Source organism: Condylura cristata, unplaced genomic scaffold, assembly GCF_000260355.1.
Source record: "Condylura cristata isolate star-nosed mole 26May11 unplaced genomic scaffold, ConCri1.0 scaffold00007, whole genome shotgun sequence".
In the NCBI taxonomy this organism is placed as follows: Eukaryota; Metazoa; Chordata; class Mammalia; order Eulipotyphla; family Talpidae; genus Condylura; species Condylura cristata.
Window position 1 is genome coordinate 61,187,415 of NW_004567108.1, and position 22,396 is coordinate 61,209,810.

The 22,396-nt window shown below is 32.1% G+C and overlaps 1 protein-coding gene across 1 annotated transcript in view; it reads left to right on the top strand.

Annotated features, from left to right (window-relative positions):
* FER (fer (fps/fes related) tyrosine kinase) overlaps window positions 1-22,396 on the top strand; it is a 382,708-nt gene that overhangs the window by 241,947 nt on the left and 118,365 nt on the right. The window contains exons 14-16 of the mRNA XM_004678363.2: window positions 1,010-1,066; window positions 12,627-12,742; window positions 15,042-15,136. Of these exons, the coding sequence (XP_004678420.1) occupies window positions 1,010-1,066; window positions 12,627-12,742; window positions 15,042-15,136 (268 nt within the window). The remainder of the gene's footprint in view (window positions 1-1,009; window positions 1,067-12,626; window positions 12,743-15,041; window positions 15,137-22,396) is intronic.

A 22,396-nucleotide genomic window follows, 5' to 3' on the forward strand; every position in this document is an offset into this window, starting at 1 on the left:
GGTCTTCTTCTCTTTGGCAGGTCGCTTATCCACTGCTTTCACAAGAAGCCTATTACTTAAAGTAAAACCATCCCTTTTCTTACCTTATAGTTATGCTTCTCATTTATTTACTAATTTAGTAATTCTTCAGTTTTCAAGCAAAGGTTTAGATTTTTTATTTTTTATGAATTTTATCCTACTTTTTCAGTGACTTTCAGTAGTAGAATTTGTCAGTTTACCATTGTTTGGAATGGAAAAACTCTCAACAAATAGGTTTTGCAACTTCAAAATAATAAATCCTGCAATCTAGACTTCATTCTTTGAAAAATAACTTTTGATAGTATACCTGAGGAAAAATTTGACCCAAAAGTGATATTTAGCTATTAAGTAACATTTTCTGTTATTCTTTAGATGATAGTGTTGCCTAAGTAGTAATTAGTTCTTCAGATCAGATAATGCCTGCTATTTTATAATGATATGCATGTATCATTGGTTTTGTGTACCCTTGTCATGTTGTAATTGATATTTGTTGCTTTATTGTATTAGGAAAAATAACTTGGGAAAAATCTGGACTACCTGCAGTGTTGTGTCACAGATAGCTGTAACTCAATGACCATTTTATATATGGAAAATGAACTCTTAGTAATATGGTTTCAGTAGAAAAATAATTCTCTGTCATCAAGTGAGAATTGGAAAGCTTGCATTGTAAAATGAAATTCTCTCATGTACTGATAACACATTTTTGAAATGACAATAATACAACCTAAGTTTTATGGAGAGAGGAAAGTCATGCTGTTCCAGTTATAAAGATTTCTGATAGAAGTTTGCTTTAATGTAGATTTTAAGATCCCATTCTGTAGCGTTTCTTACATCTGCTTTATAGCTTCTTGTGGTTACAACTTTTTAGTGTGCTATTGATTGGTCTGAATGAAATATCCTTTTAGTTCTATTTCCTACTGCCTCATACACATCTTATATGAAATGAACTCTTATTTGGACTAAAAATGTTTATTATTTTCCTTTGTCATAGGATAAGAAGTGGATTCTCAATCATGAAGATGTCACATTGGGAGAATTACTGGGAAAGGTATATAATCAACTGAGCTAACTAACCAAATGTCTGTATAATAATTGTGAACACTGTTGATGTCCTCATTTTCTCCCTTTTTGTATATTACAGTGTATAGCAAGGCACATTCTCTCACTAACCTAGAAGAATACAATACCACATCTGTTATAAATATATGATACTCACTAAATCAGTGTGTGAAAATCTTTAAAAGCTTTAAGGATACTTCTTTACTTTTAAAAATACTACGAGTATTTTGCTCTGAAAGAATTAAATGGTATAATGATCTTATTACTGTATTGTAAATTCAGAAATATTGAGTTGCTACTTGAAAAGACATTGAGGTAATACAAGTTTAAATAAGCACCTGATATTCTTATTCAATTTGTTTCTGATTATAATTACTAGTTCAGAAAAAGCAAAATGCTCTTCTTTGAAATTTCAGGATTTTTTATAAAAAAAATCACTGGATAGAACAAAATTGGGCACATTACTTTAATCTAAAAGTTTTGTGTACAATGCTTATGTTCCAGTATATTCATTTTGTAGCTAGCACAGTGCTCAGAAAAGGCTGCTCTATATAATGGATGTTCTTTCTATCCTTCTGGTTGGAAAAGTCAAGAATCATCCTTAAACATGTTAAAAGTTGTCATACATTGTTATTCTAACTCAAACTCCATATGAAAGTGTATCATGTGTAAAAATAATGGCAGATATTTGATATTTAATCAAGTGAGCTGTTGGCAACTGTATTAATGGTTTATTTACAGTACTCTAGTGGGTAAATATTAACTTCATTGTCAGTGACTTTTTTCATATGAAATTTTGAACTGAGTTTAAGTTCATAAAGCTCTGTGAAAAGTATTATATAAAAGAAGTATTTAGGGAAGTTTTCACTCATAAACTTTTGGATCAACAGATTACACTTAAAGCTTAGCATTCTAATAGAAATTAAAATAATTATCTTTCACTTTTTGACTCAAATGTCAACATTTTTTTCACCCATTTTGTAGCTCTATTGTCTGTGGAGAAAGTAATTCTCTATTGAGCCGTCTAAAAAATTTTCTGTTGAAATTCATGAGTCTTATCTAAATATCTTTTCCAAATTGAATTATTAGATTGCTATTAAAAAACAATTTCTTTTGATTACTAGTACACTTTTAATTATTAAGCAAGTTCTAAAGAATCTCAAGTTAAAGTAGTAGGTTGATGCATGTATTTCCTGTGTTGTGCTCACCAATTTTTTTATTTTTTGATTTATAGCTTTTTAAAAATGTTTTACAGCTTACAACTTTGTTATATCATTGATCACTTTTGTACAGTAATTGTTCCTCTCCTCATTTGTAGCACCCATAATTCTCCCAAAACCATATAAATTGTGAGCCTTCAACATATTCTCTCATGTTCCCTCCCCAGATTCAAGCACCTTTTTTCCTACTCCCTTACGTATCAGACCCGCTATCAACGCTGGTTTTGTCTTTATTTTTTAAATGCTATTTTGAGCTAGTAACTCAGTAGCAGTGATTGAATCAAAAATTCTTAAAGAGAAATTAAATACATTTCCATGAAAATACCCTTTAATAATAAGTTTTAAAATCAGATCACTTCCTGAAATAAAATGTGTTAAAGGACAGATTTTTGCAGCAGTAAGGTAAAAATGTTTTTAGCTAAAGAAAAACTTTTATTGTTTTATGTTTAATGTGCAAAATACAGCATCTCAAGGAATTTTAGTCTTCAGCTCCTTAGTAAGCCTATTTCCCTGAATAATTTTTACAGTGAAACAACAATGACATTACTTATTTTTAACAAAAGACTGAAATTTTAGGGACACCATCTATCTTAATTTCAGCTAATGATTTTGAGTGGAAAATGACTTCTATACTGAGTATATATTTGTAGTATATTTCTTGATAATACATGTGTAAAAGGAAATTTTCCATGATTCCTAAACTTAGGAACTCTGAATTTTGTAGACTATAGGGTATAAATTTGAACTTTTTAAAAAAGAGTTATTTATTCATATAGAGCTGGAGTACAGGCTAGAGGGGCAGGAGTGAGAGGATTCATCAAAGACGGAGTGGGGAGCAGGACAGTTCGGCACTTTCGTCTTAGTCAATAAATATTTATTCAGTGCTCAAATATTTGTGAATAAAGCAAAAACATTTGCTTTCATGTGGCTTATACTCTAACAGGGGGAAATTAAAGTGAGCATAATAAGGGAAATTTTATAATGATAGAAGACGCTAAGCTCTGAAAAATATAACGAGTTTAGGAGTGCTATTTATCTGAGTTGCAAAGTTTTGTTAAAATAGTTTCTCAAATAAAATATTAGAGGCAGGTTTTAGTCATGTGGATATCTGAGGAAGAGGGTTCTGGGTTGAGGGAACAGTGATGAAAATGAAATATGTAGGCAAAGGAAACAGTTTGGCTCTAAGTAAGAAAGCAAGAGGAGCATGATAAGAGAGGAAGTGAGTATGGTGGACTGTGTATGCCCTTGGAGGTAATCTTCTCTACCTGACATTTAATATATATGGACAGGACTGGTGACCCCTGGTACGATCACACTTTTTATAAAGATCATTCCCATTTGTTGTGTTGAGAATGTAAATTATCTGAAGAATTGTAATATGGCTATTGGTTAGCATTAAGAGGTTTTTGTTCCTAAATTTTAAGGAAAATCAGTCAACATTATAGAGGAGATGGCATCACTGGCAGTGTCAAAGTTTAAGATATAATTGTAGAAAGATCACTGAAAGAGAGATGTTTAAGAAACAGTTGAAAGTGTTGAAGTAATCTGTAAGTCTCTATTGAACTTGCTAAGAATTAAGGCAGGAATAAAACTATTAGTTATCTTAAAGTCAGATTTTTAATCATGGGGGGGGAATAATTTCAGTTTCATAACTTGGTTCCAAAACTGGAAATTTTTGGAAAGCAATAAGGAAAATGTTTTGAAAACAGTGACAATATTCTTGTAGAGTGTTTTATTTCATCTGCAGAGCAGTTGGAGGGGTGGAGTGGCACATGCTCACTTAAATATATTCTCAAATTTCTACTAAAACCAGAAGGTAAGAAAAGTAGCCAGAGAATAGATTAGCATAAAATATGCTATATGATGAAGATGGTATATGAATTAAGAAGGCACAATGAAGTTTCAGATAGAAGGGAAAAAGTCAAAGAATGAGATTTACATAGCAGTATGAAGTAATTAATGAGATTTAGAGAGAGGGACGTAAGGATTAAACTTGATCCAATATCTTCATGTTTACTGACATAAACATAGACATGAGACATAATGGGATTTAGCCTTTTGTACTTAAGGCCATTAGCAGAGACAAAACGGTCTTATATGATGGGTATATAAGCTTCCTCTGAACTCTTTGCACAAAAAAGAGGTACTCTGGGAAGTATAATCTCTCACTCTCCCTTTTTTAAAAGATTTATTTACTTATGCATACAGAACTAGAGTATAGGCCAGAGGAACTGGGGCAGTGAGAGGATTCACTAGAGACAGAGTGGGAAGCAGAACAGGCAGATCAATGAAGGACACTGCTGAGGGGAGCAGTGGGTGAGGAGAGGTCTTGGCACCATGTGGGTCACTTCTGGGGCTGGGGATCTGGGTTCATACTTGCACCAAAGTGGCTGCAGCTAGCTTGTAGTACTTGCAGTGCTGCATCCTAACCAGTTGTGCCATCAGGGAGGGTCTGGAAGCATAATCTCTTTTCTCAGTATTGATGGTGACAAACATTGATAGAGTTGAACTCCATATAATGGATTTTTGAATGAATGTTAAAACATTTCAAAGGATAATATGTAGTAAAATTTGTTTATATAGGGTACAAACCATTAGAAAGATACAAAAGAACAATAGTGTCAACTATTCAATAATGGGAAATGTACTTTTGGGAAGATCAAGAAAATCATTATGACAGTGAGGGGAATAAGAATTGGACTAAAAGTTAGTTACCACTTTTCTTATTTGAGGTAGAGGGATTTTCCACTGAGGGAAAATGTATAAAGACATAGAATTTGTTTTGGGAGCTCTAAGCATTCTGATTTTAGAATATGTGTAACCATTGGGCACTATAACAAGAATTGGACAGGCTAAGAAATTGATGGTAATTTAAGGATAGATATTGAATAAAGAAGTAGTTTAATCAAAGCATTCTCGGAAATATTAATTTAACAGTGTTGTGGTGGATAGATTGGAAGAGTGAGAGACTGAAGATGAGATCAAGTTAGTTGTAAAACGGGATCGTGAATCAGGTGGTATTTCCAAGATGTAAAGGGACAAGACAAAAATATAGTAGAGGTAGAATCTAAATATTTATGGAGAAAAGTAAGTTAGCCAGTAAAAGTTTTCTGATGACCAAAATGTTAAGTTTTTAAACAATAATTGTTTGATGGAAGCCAGGAGCAATTGTGTATATTATATCTTTTCTCAACTGCATCTCAGATGTAATAAATGATTGTATAATTATGTGTGTCTAGGAATCTTGATATAATAAGCAGTGAAGGATTGAAACTCAACTTTTCCTTTTTTCTTAGGAATATGAATCTACTTTGTTGACAATTCGTAATTTTTTTTCTCAAAGTAGCATCAGTCGTTATTTTAAATGAATATTTAGGTGTTGAATATTATATTTAGAAATGATGCTCTTCAATATATAGTATATAAAATATTCAAAACTCTACCAAAAACTGTTAGAAGTAATGAATACAGTAATGCTGTATTATATAAAATCAATATACAAAATTTTTTGCATTTTTGTAGGAAAACAATGGACTGGCAGATAGAGAAATAAAAGAAATATATCATTTAAGATTAAATGAAGATTACCTAGAAATAAATTAAGCTTCAGAAATTAAGGCCCTGTACAATAAAAACTATAAAGATGCTGATGGAAAAAAATGAAAAGACACCAAATAAAGGGAAATATTTTCTTTCTTAACAGCAAAAGAAACAAAAAATAATATCAACAAATGAGACTACATCATGCTTAAGGGTTGGAAGGATCAAGTCTCAAAATGACCATTTAATCTAAAGCAATATACTTACTTAGTATAATTCCATTTAAGTACCCAATAGCACTATTCACAGAAACATAACAAAAAATCATCAAATTTGTATAGAATTGCAAAGAGCTTTGAATAGCCATGCCAGCCTTCAGATAAAGGATGAGAATGGTGGTAGCATACTATATGACCTTAAATTACACTAAATGGCCACATTAGTCAAAACAGTATGGTATTAGAATAAAAACTGCTACACAATTCAGTAGCAGAGAATTAGGAGCCCATAGATAAACTACATATATATAGGCAACTATTTTATTGAATAGGAGGCAAGAGCGTACAATGGAGAAAGGTAATAAGTCTCTTTAATAAATTTTGCTGGGAAGCTAGATGGCCACATGTAAGTGAATAAAACTCTGTCAGTATGTTACATTATATACTAAAATTAACTCAGATTTATTAACGAAGAATATAAGACCTAAAATCATGAAAAATATAGGTGGCAGCATAGCTTATATACTTTTTCACTTTCATATAGATATTTGTTTTCACTTGCAAGAGCAATACAAATAAAAATAAATAAACAAATTAGACAGCATCCAACTAGGTATCTTCTGTAGAGCTAAAGAAAGCATAGAAACCAATTTAAAAATGGACAGAGAATTTAATAGGAATTTAACTATAGAAAACATACTTATCATTGACATGTAAAATGATGTTCTGGAGCTTCAGGTCAGGTCCTGGCAATAGCACCATGGGCAGTAGCGCTCAGCAGAATTCAGTAAGCCCACGTATGCTGTGGAAATAGATGCTGCACATTCATTCAGGCTTCAGTGAGCTCCTGGGCAGTCCTTGAATAGAGCTTTCACAGTGATGCATCCCAGTGGACTTCAGTGAGACCAGAACCAGGCCAAGAATCAGCTCAGACCTGACAGGTCTTGGCAAGCAGTGAAGTAACCCTTCCCAAGGGGAGCAGCAAAGACTGGATCCAGCAAAGACAGCTTCAAGGCCTGGTTCCTAAAGGCTATAGCTCATGGGAGCTCTAAGTCGGCAGGATACTATTCAGGCAATCCCTGAAATAGCCGTGGGATATTTTATCCCCTGGATATTAAAGACCAGTGCAGATTTCAACAGAGTTGACATTGAGAATATTCAAGTTGAATAGGATGTGTGTGAAAAGAAGTGCCTAGGAATTGTGGTTGTCTAGAGAAAGAAACACTGGCAGTAGCAATGTTAGCTCAACCAGAGGTCCTGGGCTGAGGGAACAGAAGTTATTTGGAGGCCTGCTCCCTTGAAATAGGGGAAACCTTTTTGAGTAGATCCCCAGTAAAAATATTAACAGAGCAAACATTCTGATCTGCACTATACTTTCCCATTTCCTAGGACTGATACTTATGTTATAAGGCACACTGACAGCACAAGATTTCCAGGTCTGTCATCTCAAATCTTAGAAAGAAAAGATATCAGTGGCCTACCAGGTGGTACAAAGGGTCATGTCCTCAGCACTATGGAAAAATTGATACCCTGCCATGAAGCTAACTCATATGTCATAGCAGAACTCTCCTGTCTTGTCTACTGTTCCCCTCAGGATTGAGTTAATTCACCTTTTCTGTTCCCTACTCTGTCTCTGGTGAATACTCTCATTCCCCTGCATCTCTTGACTGTACCCCAGTTCTTATATTCATAAATAAATAATTTTTTTAAAAGAAAAGATATCGAGAGTGCCACAAACATACACTCCCTCCACCATAGTTCATCCATACCAACATCTAAATCCCTCCAAGCCCCTCCCCACTGAACTGACTAAGCAACTACAAAAGAGGCCTGAATACATACAGAAGTCTGAGTACATACAGAATAAATGAATTAATAATTTCAATCAAAATCGCAAACACATTTGTGGGAAAATTAAAACAATTTAATCCCTTAATTTTCTGCTTAAGCTAATATAATATAGGAAGACCTCAAGTAGTGAAATGGCCAGATGAAAAAATATAACAGATGAAAATATGTGACCCAAAGAAAATATGATATATTAAGATAAGAACAAATCTCCAGAGAGCAAACACAAAAATGAAAAATTATACCCTCTTGTCAGATTGAAAGTTTAGAACTGCTATAAAAAGTAAGTCAAAGAAGTATGGGATAACTCTAGAAGCAAGAGAAAATAATTCATGAGAACTCAGAGAAACAAGTCAAAGCTATAAAAGATAACTCAGAAAGCTAATAAAAGAAACAACAGAATTCATAAAAAACAATGATCTCAGGAATAAATCAGTGAACAGAAGGTAGAAATTTAAGCTTTAAATAAAGTAACAAAGTCTGAAGGTAAAGAGCTGAGTAAATGAGATTAAAACTACAAAAATCTATGGAGATAGAACAATTAAGTGGAGGATAGAATCAGTAACATTGAAGATAGGAGTGAAATATGGTACAAGAAAACAAAGAAAGGATATATAAATAAAATTAAAGGGAATTTAAGAAATTTCTGACACCATTAAGAAAATCAACCTGGGTATTCCAGGAAGAGAAAAGAGAGAAAGGAACAAAAGGCCCATTCAAAGAAGTAATAAAAGAAAGTTTCCAATATCTGGGAAAGTATTTAAATATAACAGTACATGAAGCTAAAAGAACATCTCATTACCTAAATGCAAAAGATCTAAATCAAAAAGAACAGTACTAAAACTAGCAAATTTTCAAGTTGGAAAAAAGTTCACTATGATTTCCTGCAGATGTCATGATAATATGTATAGAAAACCCTACACTAAATTGGTGTAGTAAAGTGGCAGGCTACAAAATCAATAAGCAAGTCTGTTATGTTTCTATATGCAAATAATGAACTAGAAAAGAAAGAAAGCCAAGAAAACAATCCTGCTTACAGAAGCCTCCATTATTATTAACTACTTAGGGATAAATCTAAAGAAGAAAGTGACAAGAATTATTCAATAGAAAACTATTAAACATAAAATAAATAGAATAAACAGGTAAACGGAAAGATAGCCCATGCTCATGGATTGTAAGAATTACCATTGCTAGAAGTGTCCATCTTTCCCAAAGCAATATATAGATTGGATGCAAGCCCATTTTAAATGAAGCTCTTTAGAGAAATAGAGAAAATGTTACTTAAATTCATATAGAAACACAAAAGACCCCAAACTTCAAACTATACTTCCAGGGTCTAGTAGTCAAAACAGTGTGTTATTGGACATAGGCAAAGAACAATGGAATAAAATTGAGAACTAAGAAACAAACCCACATTTATATGGACAGTTAATGTATGACAAAGGGGCCAAGAGTATAGAAAGGAGAAAGTAAAATCTTTTAAGAAAAATGGTGCTGGGAAAACTGGACAGTTACATGTAAAAGAATGAAACTAGATCACTCTCTTATTCCATGCAAAAAAGTTAATTCAATATGCATTAAAAACTTGGATGCAAATCAGGGAATTTAAATACATAGAAGAAAATTCAGCCACCATTAACCTCAAGTATGTCTTTGAGGTCCTAATTTAATGGCAAGGAAGAAAAAAACAAAAATAAACAAATGGGACTATATGATAATAAAAAGCCTCTGAATCGGGAAAACAATATCATTAAAACATAAAAACCCCTATGGGCAAAATCATTTGTGTTTCATAGAGCCAATGAGAGACTAGTATCCAAAATCATATTGTTCACTATGCTTGAATCTATTTAACATGAACACAGAGCTTATAATATACTGTTCTTCAAGAAGACATAAAGATTGCTAACTGGCATATGAAAAAAAATGTTCAACTTTACATATAATCAGGGAAATGAAAATCAAAATCACAGTGACAAAACACCTCAGTCTAGTTTGAATGTCCCATGTCAGAAAAACCCCAAGAAAACCAGAAACAAAAATGTTAGTGGTGATGTGGACTTTGTACACTGTTTGTGGCAATGTAGACTGCTCCATTCATTATGAAAAGCAGAGTAGCAGTTTCTCAAAATATTAAATATACATAGACTATGTAATCTGGTAATTCTATTCGTAGGTATCTACCCAATTAACACAAAATAGCCAATACAACATTGCTGCACTGTTTATAATAGTCTAGTTATGAAAGCAAACTAAGTGCTCAGTAACAGAGCAGTGGATTTAAGAATAAGTGGTACATACATAGACATAATGGATGACTAACCAGCTATTAAAAAAGGATGAACTTGCCATTCACAGCATAGTGGTGGAGCTGGAGAAGAATATGCTTAGTGAAACACGTTGGGAGGAGAAAACAAGTACTCGTGACTTCATTTATGTATGGAATATGTAGAAACAAATGAAAAACAAACATGCTAAGTCATACAGACTGAAGCAAACTAAATCAAACACATTCAAGAAATGTTACTTCAGAGTTGAACCTATCAGAAGGGGAGAAAAGGTGAAGATGAGACCAAAGAGGAGAGGGTGTCCAGTTGTCCATGGTAAATGGCTATGGGTACTTTGAATGTAGATGTGCTGTGGTAACTTAAGTCTAAAGAGGTATGAACCTAACCTACTAAATCACATACAGTGTTGTAAACCAATGTTGCCTCAATTAAGGGGGAAAAAGATGCTGTGCTTCACTTACTATTAATGAAAAGCAACTCTAAACTACAGTGAGATTTCACCTCACATTTATTATGATGACTGTTATAAAAAAGTAACAAAAAATAATTTTTGCCAAGAACATGGAGAATGTGATGGGAATACCAATTGATTAAGCCACTATAGAAAACTGTGTGGAGGTTCCTCAAAAATTTAAAATAGAACTGCCATAGGAGCCAGTAATTCCACTTCTGGACATTTATCTGATAAATATGAAAACACTGATTGAAACGGATTTATTCACCTCTGTGCTTATTGCAACGTTATTCACAGTAGTCAAGATTTGGAAACAAAATAAAGTCCCAGTTATAGATGAATGAATATAGAAGTTGTGGCATATGGTGGAATACTACTGAGTAATGGCAAAGATGAAACATAGCCATTTACAATAACACGGATGTACCTTGAGGGCATTATACTACGGATATAATAAGACAAACGGAGAAATGTAATTACTGTGTGATGTAACTCGTTTGAGTATATAAAGAGGAGAAAATCAGTTGAACCTAACTGAAATAAAACAAAAACTCTTGACTCAAACAGAATGGTGGTTACCAGCAGGGAAGGAAGGTAGTGGGAAGAAGTATAGGGGAACAATTAGATAATGGTGGATTATGACTGGACACTTGATATTGGGGTATGGTGTGTTAATGTTGCTGAGATAAGAAATTGTATTTCTGAAACATTATGTAGTGTTTTAAACTGTTACTGCAATTAAAAATATATAATGTTAAATTCAAATTTTAAACATCAAAGTATACTTCAAATGTTAAATAAAATATGTAAAACAGTGAAATCAAGTAAAGTACTAAAACAATATTTAAAATATTTTAGTAGCTGAAATAAGATTTTTATCTTAGTCATAAGTTAAAATATATATATCCCGATCTGTTGTATAAGAATTGCATTGATCTTTGAACTCCCAAACTCAGTTTCTAGCAGATTCCTCCTTCAGTTACTTCTTGCTCAACAATAACACTTAAACTTTTTTATAATACAGTGTTTACTAATATCAGCATAGCTATATAAAAATATATATGCATACAAAGAAAAACGAATACTAAAAATAGGTTTTAACCTTACAAATATCTGTAGTACTTAGTTTTATATTTATAACAGAAAAATGAATTATCTTCATACCAAAAACATATGAAGTAAAACTATGTGCTACTTATAGACTAATTTTAGGAAATTAATAATACATCTGCTCAAAATCAGTTCATTACAGTGACATTGACACTTGGGTCAGTGCTTTTTGCTGGTACCGTCAGGGATTGACAACTTCTGCAGAGGCTGTGGCATCCTCCACCTGCCGTGTTTCTGCTGCCTCTCCTCTGTTCTCTCCCTCTCATACTCTTCAGCTGGCAAGTGAGGCACAATACCTACAGTCACCTCAGAGAATCTTTGCTTTATCTAAAAACAATAAAGAATATTATTTTTATCCAATGAACTTTAGAGCTTATGGAGTAAAGAGAATTAGTGGAACGAAACTAGTGGAATGAAATGTACAAATTTGCCAAAGTATGTACACTGTCCAAAAGTGGAATATTCGTATTTGGTAGATTTTGGGGGGTGCTGGAATCTGGAAATGTTATTAGCATTAACTTATATAGAAAATTAATTTGAGTATTCCCAATCCCAAAGTCATCTCCCTAGTCGTACTACAGATGAATAATCAACATTTGGAAAATAAGAGATTTGTCCTAGTTTCTTCGCGTATTCTCTTTCCCCCTTTATTTTATTTTCAGTATTCCTTAAACTTCAACTTCCCATATGGTTTCTATGTTGGAGGATTGGTATCAAAACATTTCTATTCTAATTTCCACTTAAGACTCTGAATAAAGCTAACAGAGTACTTTGATAAACTTGAAATTTATCAGAGACTTTCCTTGTATTTTACAAATATTTATGTGACTGTTTTATATCTCAAAAGCAGTAAATGATTTTGTATTTTCAGGGAAATTTTGGTGAAGTATATAAAGGAATATTAAAGGATAAAATTCCTGTTGCTGTTAAAACATGTAAAGAAGATCTTCCTCAGGAACTGAAAATAAAATTTTTGCAAGAAGCCAAGTGAGTTTTTTCTAAGTAATATACAATGTGTATTTATAAAAGTGGTTCATTAAAATTGAGTTTGAAGATTATCTTAATTGTGACTTTCACTTTCAGAATCTTCAAGTAAACATTTTACACAATGTGGAAATGATTTTGAGTTTGACTATAGATCATTTTGGTAATCAAAGAAGAATCAGATGCCAAAAAGCAGTTAGCAGGTGTTAAAGTCTTAAAAATACAGCAGTAATTTTTCCTTTTGTCACAATGCACATGCATATATATTTGGAAATAAAGTGTTGAAATTGTCTTTATAGAAAAAGTATTACTTTATTCTGTTATAAATTCTATAACTTGTACACATACATATCTAGATATATTATCCCTCTTAGATATTATCACTTGGTTCTCTTTTCCAAGTACTTAGCATTAATTCTGAGAACCTCAAATTTCTTCAGCTCAGTATCTACCATTTATCCACAATTTGCATTATTGTTTCTTTTACTAACCGATCTTCTGGGATGATTGCCTTGACCTTTTTTTTTTTTTATTAGCTAAAATGTAATGTTCCAACCAGTTAAAGCTGTTCTGTTGGTGATAAAATTGAATATACACAACAAAACACTAACCAATTGAAACAGTGGTTGGGCAGAGTGAAAATGGGCACAGGGATGGAAGCTAGCTGGCTGACTCTAGCTGAACAGACAAAGAGGATTCTTGGATCCATAAATTTGTGGTACAAATGGGCTGCAGGGGAAGGTGTGTGTGTGTGTGCACATGTGTGTGAGCATGTGCACATAAGTGTGTACTTTTAATTAAGACAGTGTGGCTTTAATCAAGACAATTTCTGTAAAGTTCTGAGGGAGATCAAAGGACACTCAATGAGAGAATACCTTCACAGCAAGCATTCATTGAAAAATGGATATTGATAGCAATAGATTGTTATTAAATTTTATCTATGTGACGAAGTTTTAGCATATATATTACTGGCAAATCAGTATAAATATTTTATCATGTATTTTACACCATACTTCACAAAGGAAATTTATAAACTCATTGTAGTAATTTATTGGTACTTTAAAGCAGAAATTTATATCTAAAATTCTTTTAAAATATTTAATGTTATTTTCTAATTTGTTATTATTTTATTACTAATTAGGCTTTAATTCTGCTTGTAAGAAAATTATATTGAAATGAAATTTATAAAGTTATATACTCCTAAGTGTCTTTTTATAGACTAGTGGTATATATTTAGCTATTTAATATTATTTGCATTCATGCTGGCTGTTTTGTGAAATTCATTAAATACTTTCCATCTGAAAAACTGATTTTTTGGATTAAAATGAAACTTTCTAAACTTTTAAACCCCTCAAAACTATTGACAGACTATTTCTCTTATCTCTAAAATTTCTTCTCAGTCTGTCTTTTCATATAAATTATTATATATATTCAATCTAAAGCATTCTTTTTAGTACTATCCCTTTTTTAATTTTACATGTAAAAGATTTATATAAACTTTGTTTCATCATTCTCTAAATAAGATTTTTTTACACTCTACTACAAAAGGACTGCATCTGTAAAGTATGAATAAAACCTTGTCAATAGACTATGCAATAAAATTTGATCTAGAAATCCTCAGGGTAAAGAGGTATCTGACTCAGGTTTACAGTTCTTTGTATAAGTCTGCCATTTCTAGGACTGTCCAATGATGTTGCTTTTATCTGAAACCAAATCTTTTCTGCTTCAGCTTAAGTTTGTATTGTAAATCTGTTACTCAATTATTATTTAATAGGCTTTTCAAAAATATTTTTGAAATTTTACAATTTGAAGTTGATCATTTTGATGAAGGAATTACCAAATCTAATAAAATAACAAATTATCCTATCACATTTATGAGAAATAATTATATTCCCATTTTAAGGTATTTAAGTCAGGTATGTGAAAAAACAAATGCATCAAACTCTAGCTTTTGCAATTTTTTGCCCTCTAATACTGCCTAGCTATACTTTTGTGGTGGTGGCTACAACCTGATACTTTGAAAGAAGTTCCACATGTGTTGCACTAAGTAGGTTAATTCTGTTAGCATGGCTGTTAGTCATTCAGAGAAGATGATAACTTCTAAATGAAATATAATTGAATTGAGGAAAATTGGGTCATTTGTGTCACCAAATATTTCTCTAAACATGTGCATCACATTTATTATAATGATTCATACTGAAATTTTAAAATAACTTATATTTATCAAAGCATTTATACTCTTCATATCATCAGTAAATCATTATTTAAATAGTAACTATTCATATACTTTTCTTTCATGCAGAATTCTCAAGCAATATGATCATCCTAACATTGTCAAACTTATAGGAGTTTGCACACAAAGACAGCCAATTTACATCATTATGGAACTGATTCCAGGTAATATGATTTTAGATATTTTAATGTCATGTTTTATTTGTATATGAAGTGATTTTTATTGTTTCTTGTGATGTTTGCAAGAATTTATCTTTTTTTTTTTTAAAGAATTATTCATACAGAGCTAGGGTACAAGCAGAGGTACAGGGGCGGTGAGAGTCTTCATCAGAGAGAGAGTAGGAGGACAAAACAGGCAGATTGAGGAAGTACACTGCTGAGGGGAGCAGCGGTCAGGCCAGGAGAGGTCTGCCACGCCATGTGGTTACCTCCAGGGCTGGGGATCGAACTTGCACTGAAACGGTTGCCTCCAGCTTGCAGTGCTGCGTTCTAACCCATTGTGCCACTAGGGAGGGCCTGGATTTATCTTTTCTTTTTTTATTATTATTACAAAGCATATATACATATTCAGTAATTTTCTACTTCATAATACCTTGTGATTTTCTAGTAAATAGAAAATCACTTTTTATTCAAAGTGAGATATTATAGTATATTTACATATGAAAATTAATTATATGTTTAAGTAATAAAAAGTGTCTAGAGAAATAACTTATTTAGTACTTTGGCCAACAAAAAATGATAACCTTGAACTGATAGTTTTAAGTGCTTCTTCCTTTTATAAAAATATAATCAAAGGAAAAAAGTTGATCTTTATAAGTACAAATATAAGTTTACAAATACAAATTTAAGAATTGAAAGGAATTTGCTGTTTCCTTTAACAACTATTTACTCATTTTTATCTCTCCATCCATCCGTCCGCCCGTCCATCATCCATCCATCTGTCCATACATCCCACCATCCACTCACCAACCTACCTATTCACCTACCCACCCACCTACCAACTCCTGAGTTCAGGTCACTGAGATAACTCTTAGGATGTTCTATACTATTCTTAGTTCAATTCAATTCAGTAACCATTCAGTGACTACCTAAACAGCCTTAATATTGGCAAAAGTAAATTAACTGACAATTTAACAGTATAAACTAGCTGTGTTTTCACTAAGATTACTTACTATAAATTTACTCATGTTAAAGAAATTTCAAGGAATATGGAAAATATTTGTAATTTTAATTAGAATATTTTAAATAAATATAATATTGTGGATTACTTATCAAAAACTGTTCACATAATTCTTCCATTATCTAAAGATAATTGGTCTCAATTTAACAGTGGTTACTTGATATTATCATGTAATTGCAGGATTCTTAGATCATAGTCTTCATCCTCATCAGGATGACATCATCTAGTTAGGTGCATTGTATATTTTCATGGTTTATACTGTTTATGATCTGAATCTTGAAGCAGTTTTTAATACAGCTATAAAAAACTGAAGATATAGCTTGAAACTTCAAAACAAAATTAATAGTTTATAATTTTTTAAAAATAGGATGTTTAAATATTATGACTGATATGAATCTTGAAGCAGTTTTTAATATAGCTATATAAAACTGAAAAGATATAGCTTGAAACTTCAAAACAAAATTAATAGTTTATAATTTTTAAAAAATAGGATGTTTAAATATTATGACTGCATATAAGCATTCAGGTAAAAATGATGTTCAAAATTATCAAGGGATGTCCCTGAGAAACTTAAATTTAAAGAATGGGCATACTTGATGAGGAAGCAATTTTGCTTTTAAATGATGTGTGACTAAAGGAGCATACATGACCAAGGCCAGGTGGTATATCTTAAGGTGAACAAAACAAAGGAGGATAGCTTTATAGGAGAGCTACAGAAGTGCTTAGTTACACATGGACCAGTAGTTCTTGTCACATTTTTAAATGGATATGGACAATAAATTTCATGGGAAAATTCCAAATGTAATAAAAGGTATAAAAGTATAGATTGACCACTATGGAATCTAATCCTATCCTAAGGCTAATTGCTATTTTGTTCATGCTTCTTTCCATGAAAATGTTTAAGCATGTTTGATTTCATGCAAATACTTTAAATTTACTTATTAAAGTATCATATTATAAAACTTTCAGACAATTTTTTATTATTAGTTAATGTAGCTTACAGTCTCATTATACATATTCATCCATGTCATTCTATGTTTTCTTTATAATGAATGCAGAATATTCCTCTGTACTGATTTATACAATTCATCTAACCAATCTACCATTTATGTTTATATTTTCATTATTTGGGGATTTTTGTTTTTTTACAAACATTGCCCACTAAGTACTTCTGAACACATATTGAAAGAATCACTTCTATCTTTCCATACATATTATCTGTGAGATTGTTGTATCTGAGTTTATGTGCATTTTGCTTTTTGGTGAATGTATTAGGATTTTAATGACTGATTTTCTACTTACACACTCAGATGGTCAGAGATCAGGATTTTAAGCTCTGGTCTGGCGGCAACAGAAAAAAAAATCTAACTCCTAACTCCTTCAGGTAGATGGAATAATGTCTTTCCTCACAGCTAACAAATTGATCTACATTTCCTTTTCTTTGCTTGCTACAGCCAGAGGGAATCTTTCAGTTTCTTTAGGTTTCCTTTGAAAGTCCTAACTTATACAATATGACAAGGGCAAATATATATCTACACATATATCTAAATATAGATACATTGATTGATAGATGTCTTCATGTGTTTACAGATGTAAATATATGAATAGAAGGAAAAAATAAAACTGTTTTTAGAAGACAGTTTGGTGTATTCTCAAAAAATTGAGTATTGTCTTACCATAAAGTGTGCCAGTCATACTCTATAATATTTATCTAACATTGCTAGAAACTTTATCCAGTTATCCATAGACAGATGTTTATATTTGGCCTCATAATGCCAAAACTTGGAAGCAACTAAGTATTCTTTTAGTCAGTAAGTAGGTAAGAAACTGTGATGCATACAAACAATAAGGTATCATTTAGATCAACAAAGAAATCAAGTCCTGAAAGAAATTAAATCTTAAAAAGCTATAAAGGAAACTGAACATGTACATTAACAAGTGAAAAAGTCATTCTAAAAAGCTACATACTTAAGTTATTGAGTATACTCAATATTGTGTCAACTAAGTTACATTGTAGAAAAGGGAAAAGTAAACTATAGGAACAATTAAAAGTGTAGTGGTTTTGGGTGCTCCTTAGTGGCACAGTGGGTTAAAAGCACAACACTAAGAAGCTAACAAAACTACTTCACTGAGATTTCGAACCCTGGTCCCGGAGGTGACCAACATGGCACAGCAGACCTCTCTTGTTTCACCCACTGCTCCCTCAGCAGTATACTTCATTGGTCTGCCTGTTCTGCTCCCCACTCTGTCTCTGGTGAATCCTCTCACCACCCCTGCACCTCTAGCCTGTACCCCAGTTCTACATGCATAAATAAGTAAATCTTACAAAAAGGTTAAGTGGTTTCCAAAGATCATAGAGGAAGATGGGATGAATAGTTAGAACACAGAGAATTTTTAGGGTAATCTACTCTCTATGATAAATACATGCAGTTTTACATTTGTCCAAACCCAAAGAATCTATAATAGCAAGAATGAATCCTAATATAAATTATAGGTGTAAGGTGATTATGATCAATGTAGATTTACCTGTTGTGACAAATGTATGGGATGCTAATAATTATGGCATGGGAACCTTTTCTATGTGGAACAGAGGTTATATGGAAAAACTCTTCATCTCAATTTTATGCCAAAACCTCAAAGGCTTTTAATAATTTTATGCTAAAACTCCTAGAGTTTTAAAGCAGAAGAGAAGTGAAGCAAAACTAAATTTCTTTGAAAATATATAGGAGCTGTCTCCCTCATTTCCTCATTTGCTTAATTTCTGTCCCCTTCCCTCCATGTCTTCCACTCCAATATTCAGTGACATGTGCATAGTTTCAGAAAGACTATAGAGTGTAGGGTGGAAATCTTGAGCTGTATGTGAGTGTTAATGAGTATATGGAGAATGCAATTCTCATCACTGGATATGAAATGAAAAGTGTTAGACCACTTTGAAAAAGTTGTACAATTTCTCAAAAAAATTGCACATTAATTTTTCATATGAAGTAGCTTTGATACTAGGTATATACCCAAGAGAATTAAAAATTTATACCCACACAAAGACTTTTAGCAAATGACTATAGCCACAACATTTATAATAACCAAAAGTAGGATAAAACTCAAATGCCTGCTAGCTGATGAGTAACTATTAGGAAGTAAAGGGAAATAATCTATAAATGCATGCTGCATTATAGAGATTATTCTCAAAAAGTGTGTGCTGAGTAAAGAAAGCTTGATTCAAAAGACTACCATGTATGATTCCACTTCTATGAAATACTCAGAAAAGATATCTATAGGTAAAGCAGATACAGTTTCAGAGTGAAAGGTATAGTTTCAGAGTGATGGTAGGTTCAAGATAGACTACATTATAGACATGAAACATCTTTTTGGATTAATGAAAATATTCTACTTATGATTGTGATAATGATTGTATCTTTGTAAATTTGTCAAATATCATTATACAGTAAGGTGAGTAAATGTGATACACATAGGCCATACTTTATTATAGCTTAAAAGCAAAACAAAAAACAAAAGTCCAAGAACCAGAAAGTCTTGGCTGTAAACTTGGTTTAGCAAAAGTAAGTTATGAGATTTTACTCCACCTGCTTAACCCTTTGTGCCTTAGTTTCATCTCCTGTAATGTAAGAATAATAAAGTTATGTTACTAATGTACTGTGATCTACATGAGACACAAACACACATGTATACACAAAGACACACATGTCTTGGAGTGTTTGACACATAATCACCATTTTATTTTTTTATCACCATCATTAATATTTTATAATTAGCTAAGAGAATAAAGTGATTAATTAGTATGACTGTTTAATACAAACTCTGAACCTTTTTTTGTCCCTGACTCTAATTCTAAAACTAGACTTCTTTTACCTACAGTGACTTCAGAATTGGAAATTGTAAAATTTACCATTAGTTCTTCCCTTTTCTGTGACTGTTTTGTTTGTTATGTTTTAATATTTAATCTTCATATGCCTTTCCTTCATTAGAAGTAAACCTAATGTAGCTGGATTATAAGACTTTTAATTTTATCACTAGCCTATGTTTTTCAGTTGCTATGAAAATGTTTTATACATTTGTAACCATTTATAACAAACTCCTCTGACTTTAAAATAGTATCTTTTTGACTTTTCCTCTTTTTATTAGAGAGGATGGGGAAATAATCAGCTAGTTTTTATTCTGACAAAATATAAAAATAAACAATACTTTATAATTACATAATATGTTACAGTTGTCAAGGCAATTTAATGAGCATATGGTACTTATTATACCTGGAACTATTTTTATCCTCATTTGCAAATAAGTTAAATGACGTTCAGAGTGAGTTTTTTTTTTAATTTTCTTAAATGATTTTTTATTTATTTGCGCATAAAAGAGCTGTGGTGTAGGCCAAAGGATGGGGATGTCAGGATTAATCAGACAGAGTAGAGAGCAGAAGTGGCAGGTCCACTGAAATACGTTGCTGAGGGGAGCAGCTGGCAAGACAGGAGAGATCTTTTACAGGATATGGGTCAGTTCCCTAGCCAGGTATCAAACCCCTACTGCAGTGGCTGCTGATAACTTCATTGTGCTGACTTAAGCCATTTAAATCTAGGATGCCCAGGTTCAGAGTGTTAAAACTGATTTGTTTACACATGCAAAGTAAATATGTGATTCTCCATACCATAATTTCTCAACATTACATACTAAGTGAAGAGCTTATTGCGGTCAGTATAATTTTTTTATTACATTTTTCTTCATCAGGATTCAAACGGTAGAGGCAATATTTAGAAACTGGTAGGTTAAAAGCAAGATATAATAATTGCTTAGTGACAAATATGCAAACCAATTTAAAAATGTTTTATGCAAAGATTTAATATGCTTCTGCTCTTGTCAGATAGCAAAGCCCTTTTGAATCATAAATCCAAAATATACTTTAACCACAGTAATGTTTGAGGAGATTATAAGCATTTGAGAATTCAAATTTAAAGTGAATAATACAAGCTGATCCTGTCTTCATTTGAATAGTCTTTTGAATTGTGAATATATCATTTACTTGCTAAATAAAGTAAAATCAAACAAAAGGAAATTCTATAATAGGAAATACTAAAAACTAAAAAAAAAATCCTCTAATGTTCTAAAATATGTCCCCATTTTATTTTGCAAACAAGTTGTCTACTATTTAGAAATTTTAATGATGGCATTGAGAAGACTTTTTTAAGTAAAGGAATATTTTTGATTCAGACAGCTGTCATTTATTTTCATATAGTATATAGTTAAATAAAAGCTGCCACAGGATACCCTAATGAATAGGATATAAAGCACTTTAACCTCCAAGTACAGCAGTCTCTATATAGATCCTAGATAGAAATGATTAATTTTTCAAGCCTTAAGAAATGTCAGTCTCCAGTCCTCCTTTCACTGGAGATTTGTGCCAGCCCCTTGCTTTTTGACCTAAATGTTCTCTTTTCATTCATTACTTCCAGGAACTAATTGAATGTTAGATTACCTAGTACATTCATCAGCATACACAGATATATGGCTCTTGACATTCCTCAAATTTAATTTTAAAATGATTTATGGCTTTGGAACTTTTCTAATTATTAGAGAACTTTTATCACATTTTAGACATCGTCAAAATTATCTCTCCTTGATAACATGTTTTAAGGAAAATAAGTTGATTTCATATGGTTTATGTTGGCCACAAATTTTGGTTTAGAAATCTGGATATAATTATTGATACTGTATTGGTTAATGCTTTTAACCTTTTTATTAGAAATCCTTCTGATGTCAAAATTCCTTTACTGTTTTTTCTCAAATCCTGTAAATGTGCTGTTACTATGTAATTTTGGGTATACATTTTCATACCTTCATAAATGCACATCTTCCCTCATCCTCCATCAAAACTCACATGCGAATAACCTATCCTCTTTCTCCCCTTAACTGCTCCTGTGCTGCTTTCCTCTGGTAACCAGTATGTTTTTTTCAGAGACTTAAGAATTATTTTTGATATGCTTTTCCAGTTTCTTTTGTTTTTATTTATTTTTATTGAGGTAACTGTTTTACATGTTGTTTGTGTTTTTGAGGTATATTATCTCCACCCTTCTGGTGTTACTACACTACCAAAGCTACATATGACACCACCATAGTCCACTGCCTTCCCACTGTTAGCCTTCGTTCTACAGTCAGATGTTTAAGGTTTTTATTATTTGCTTTGCCTGACCCTTTCTTTTGTTTCTCTGTATTCCACATATAAGTGGTACATTCGCTAT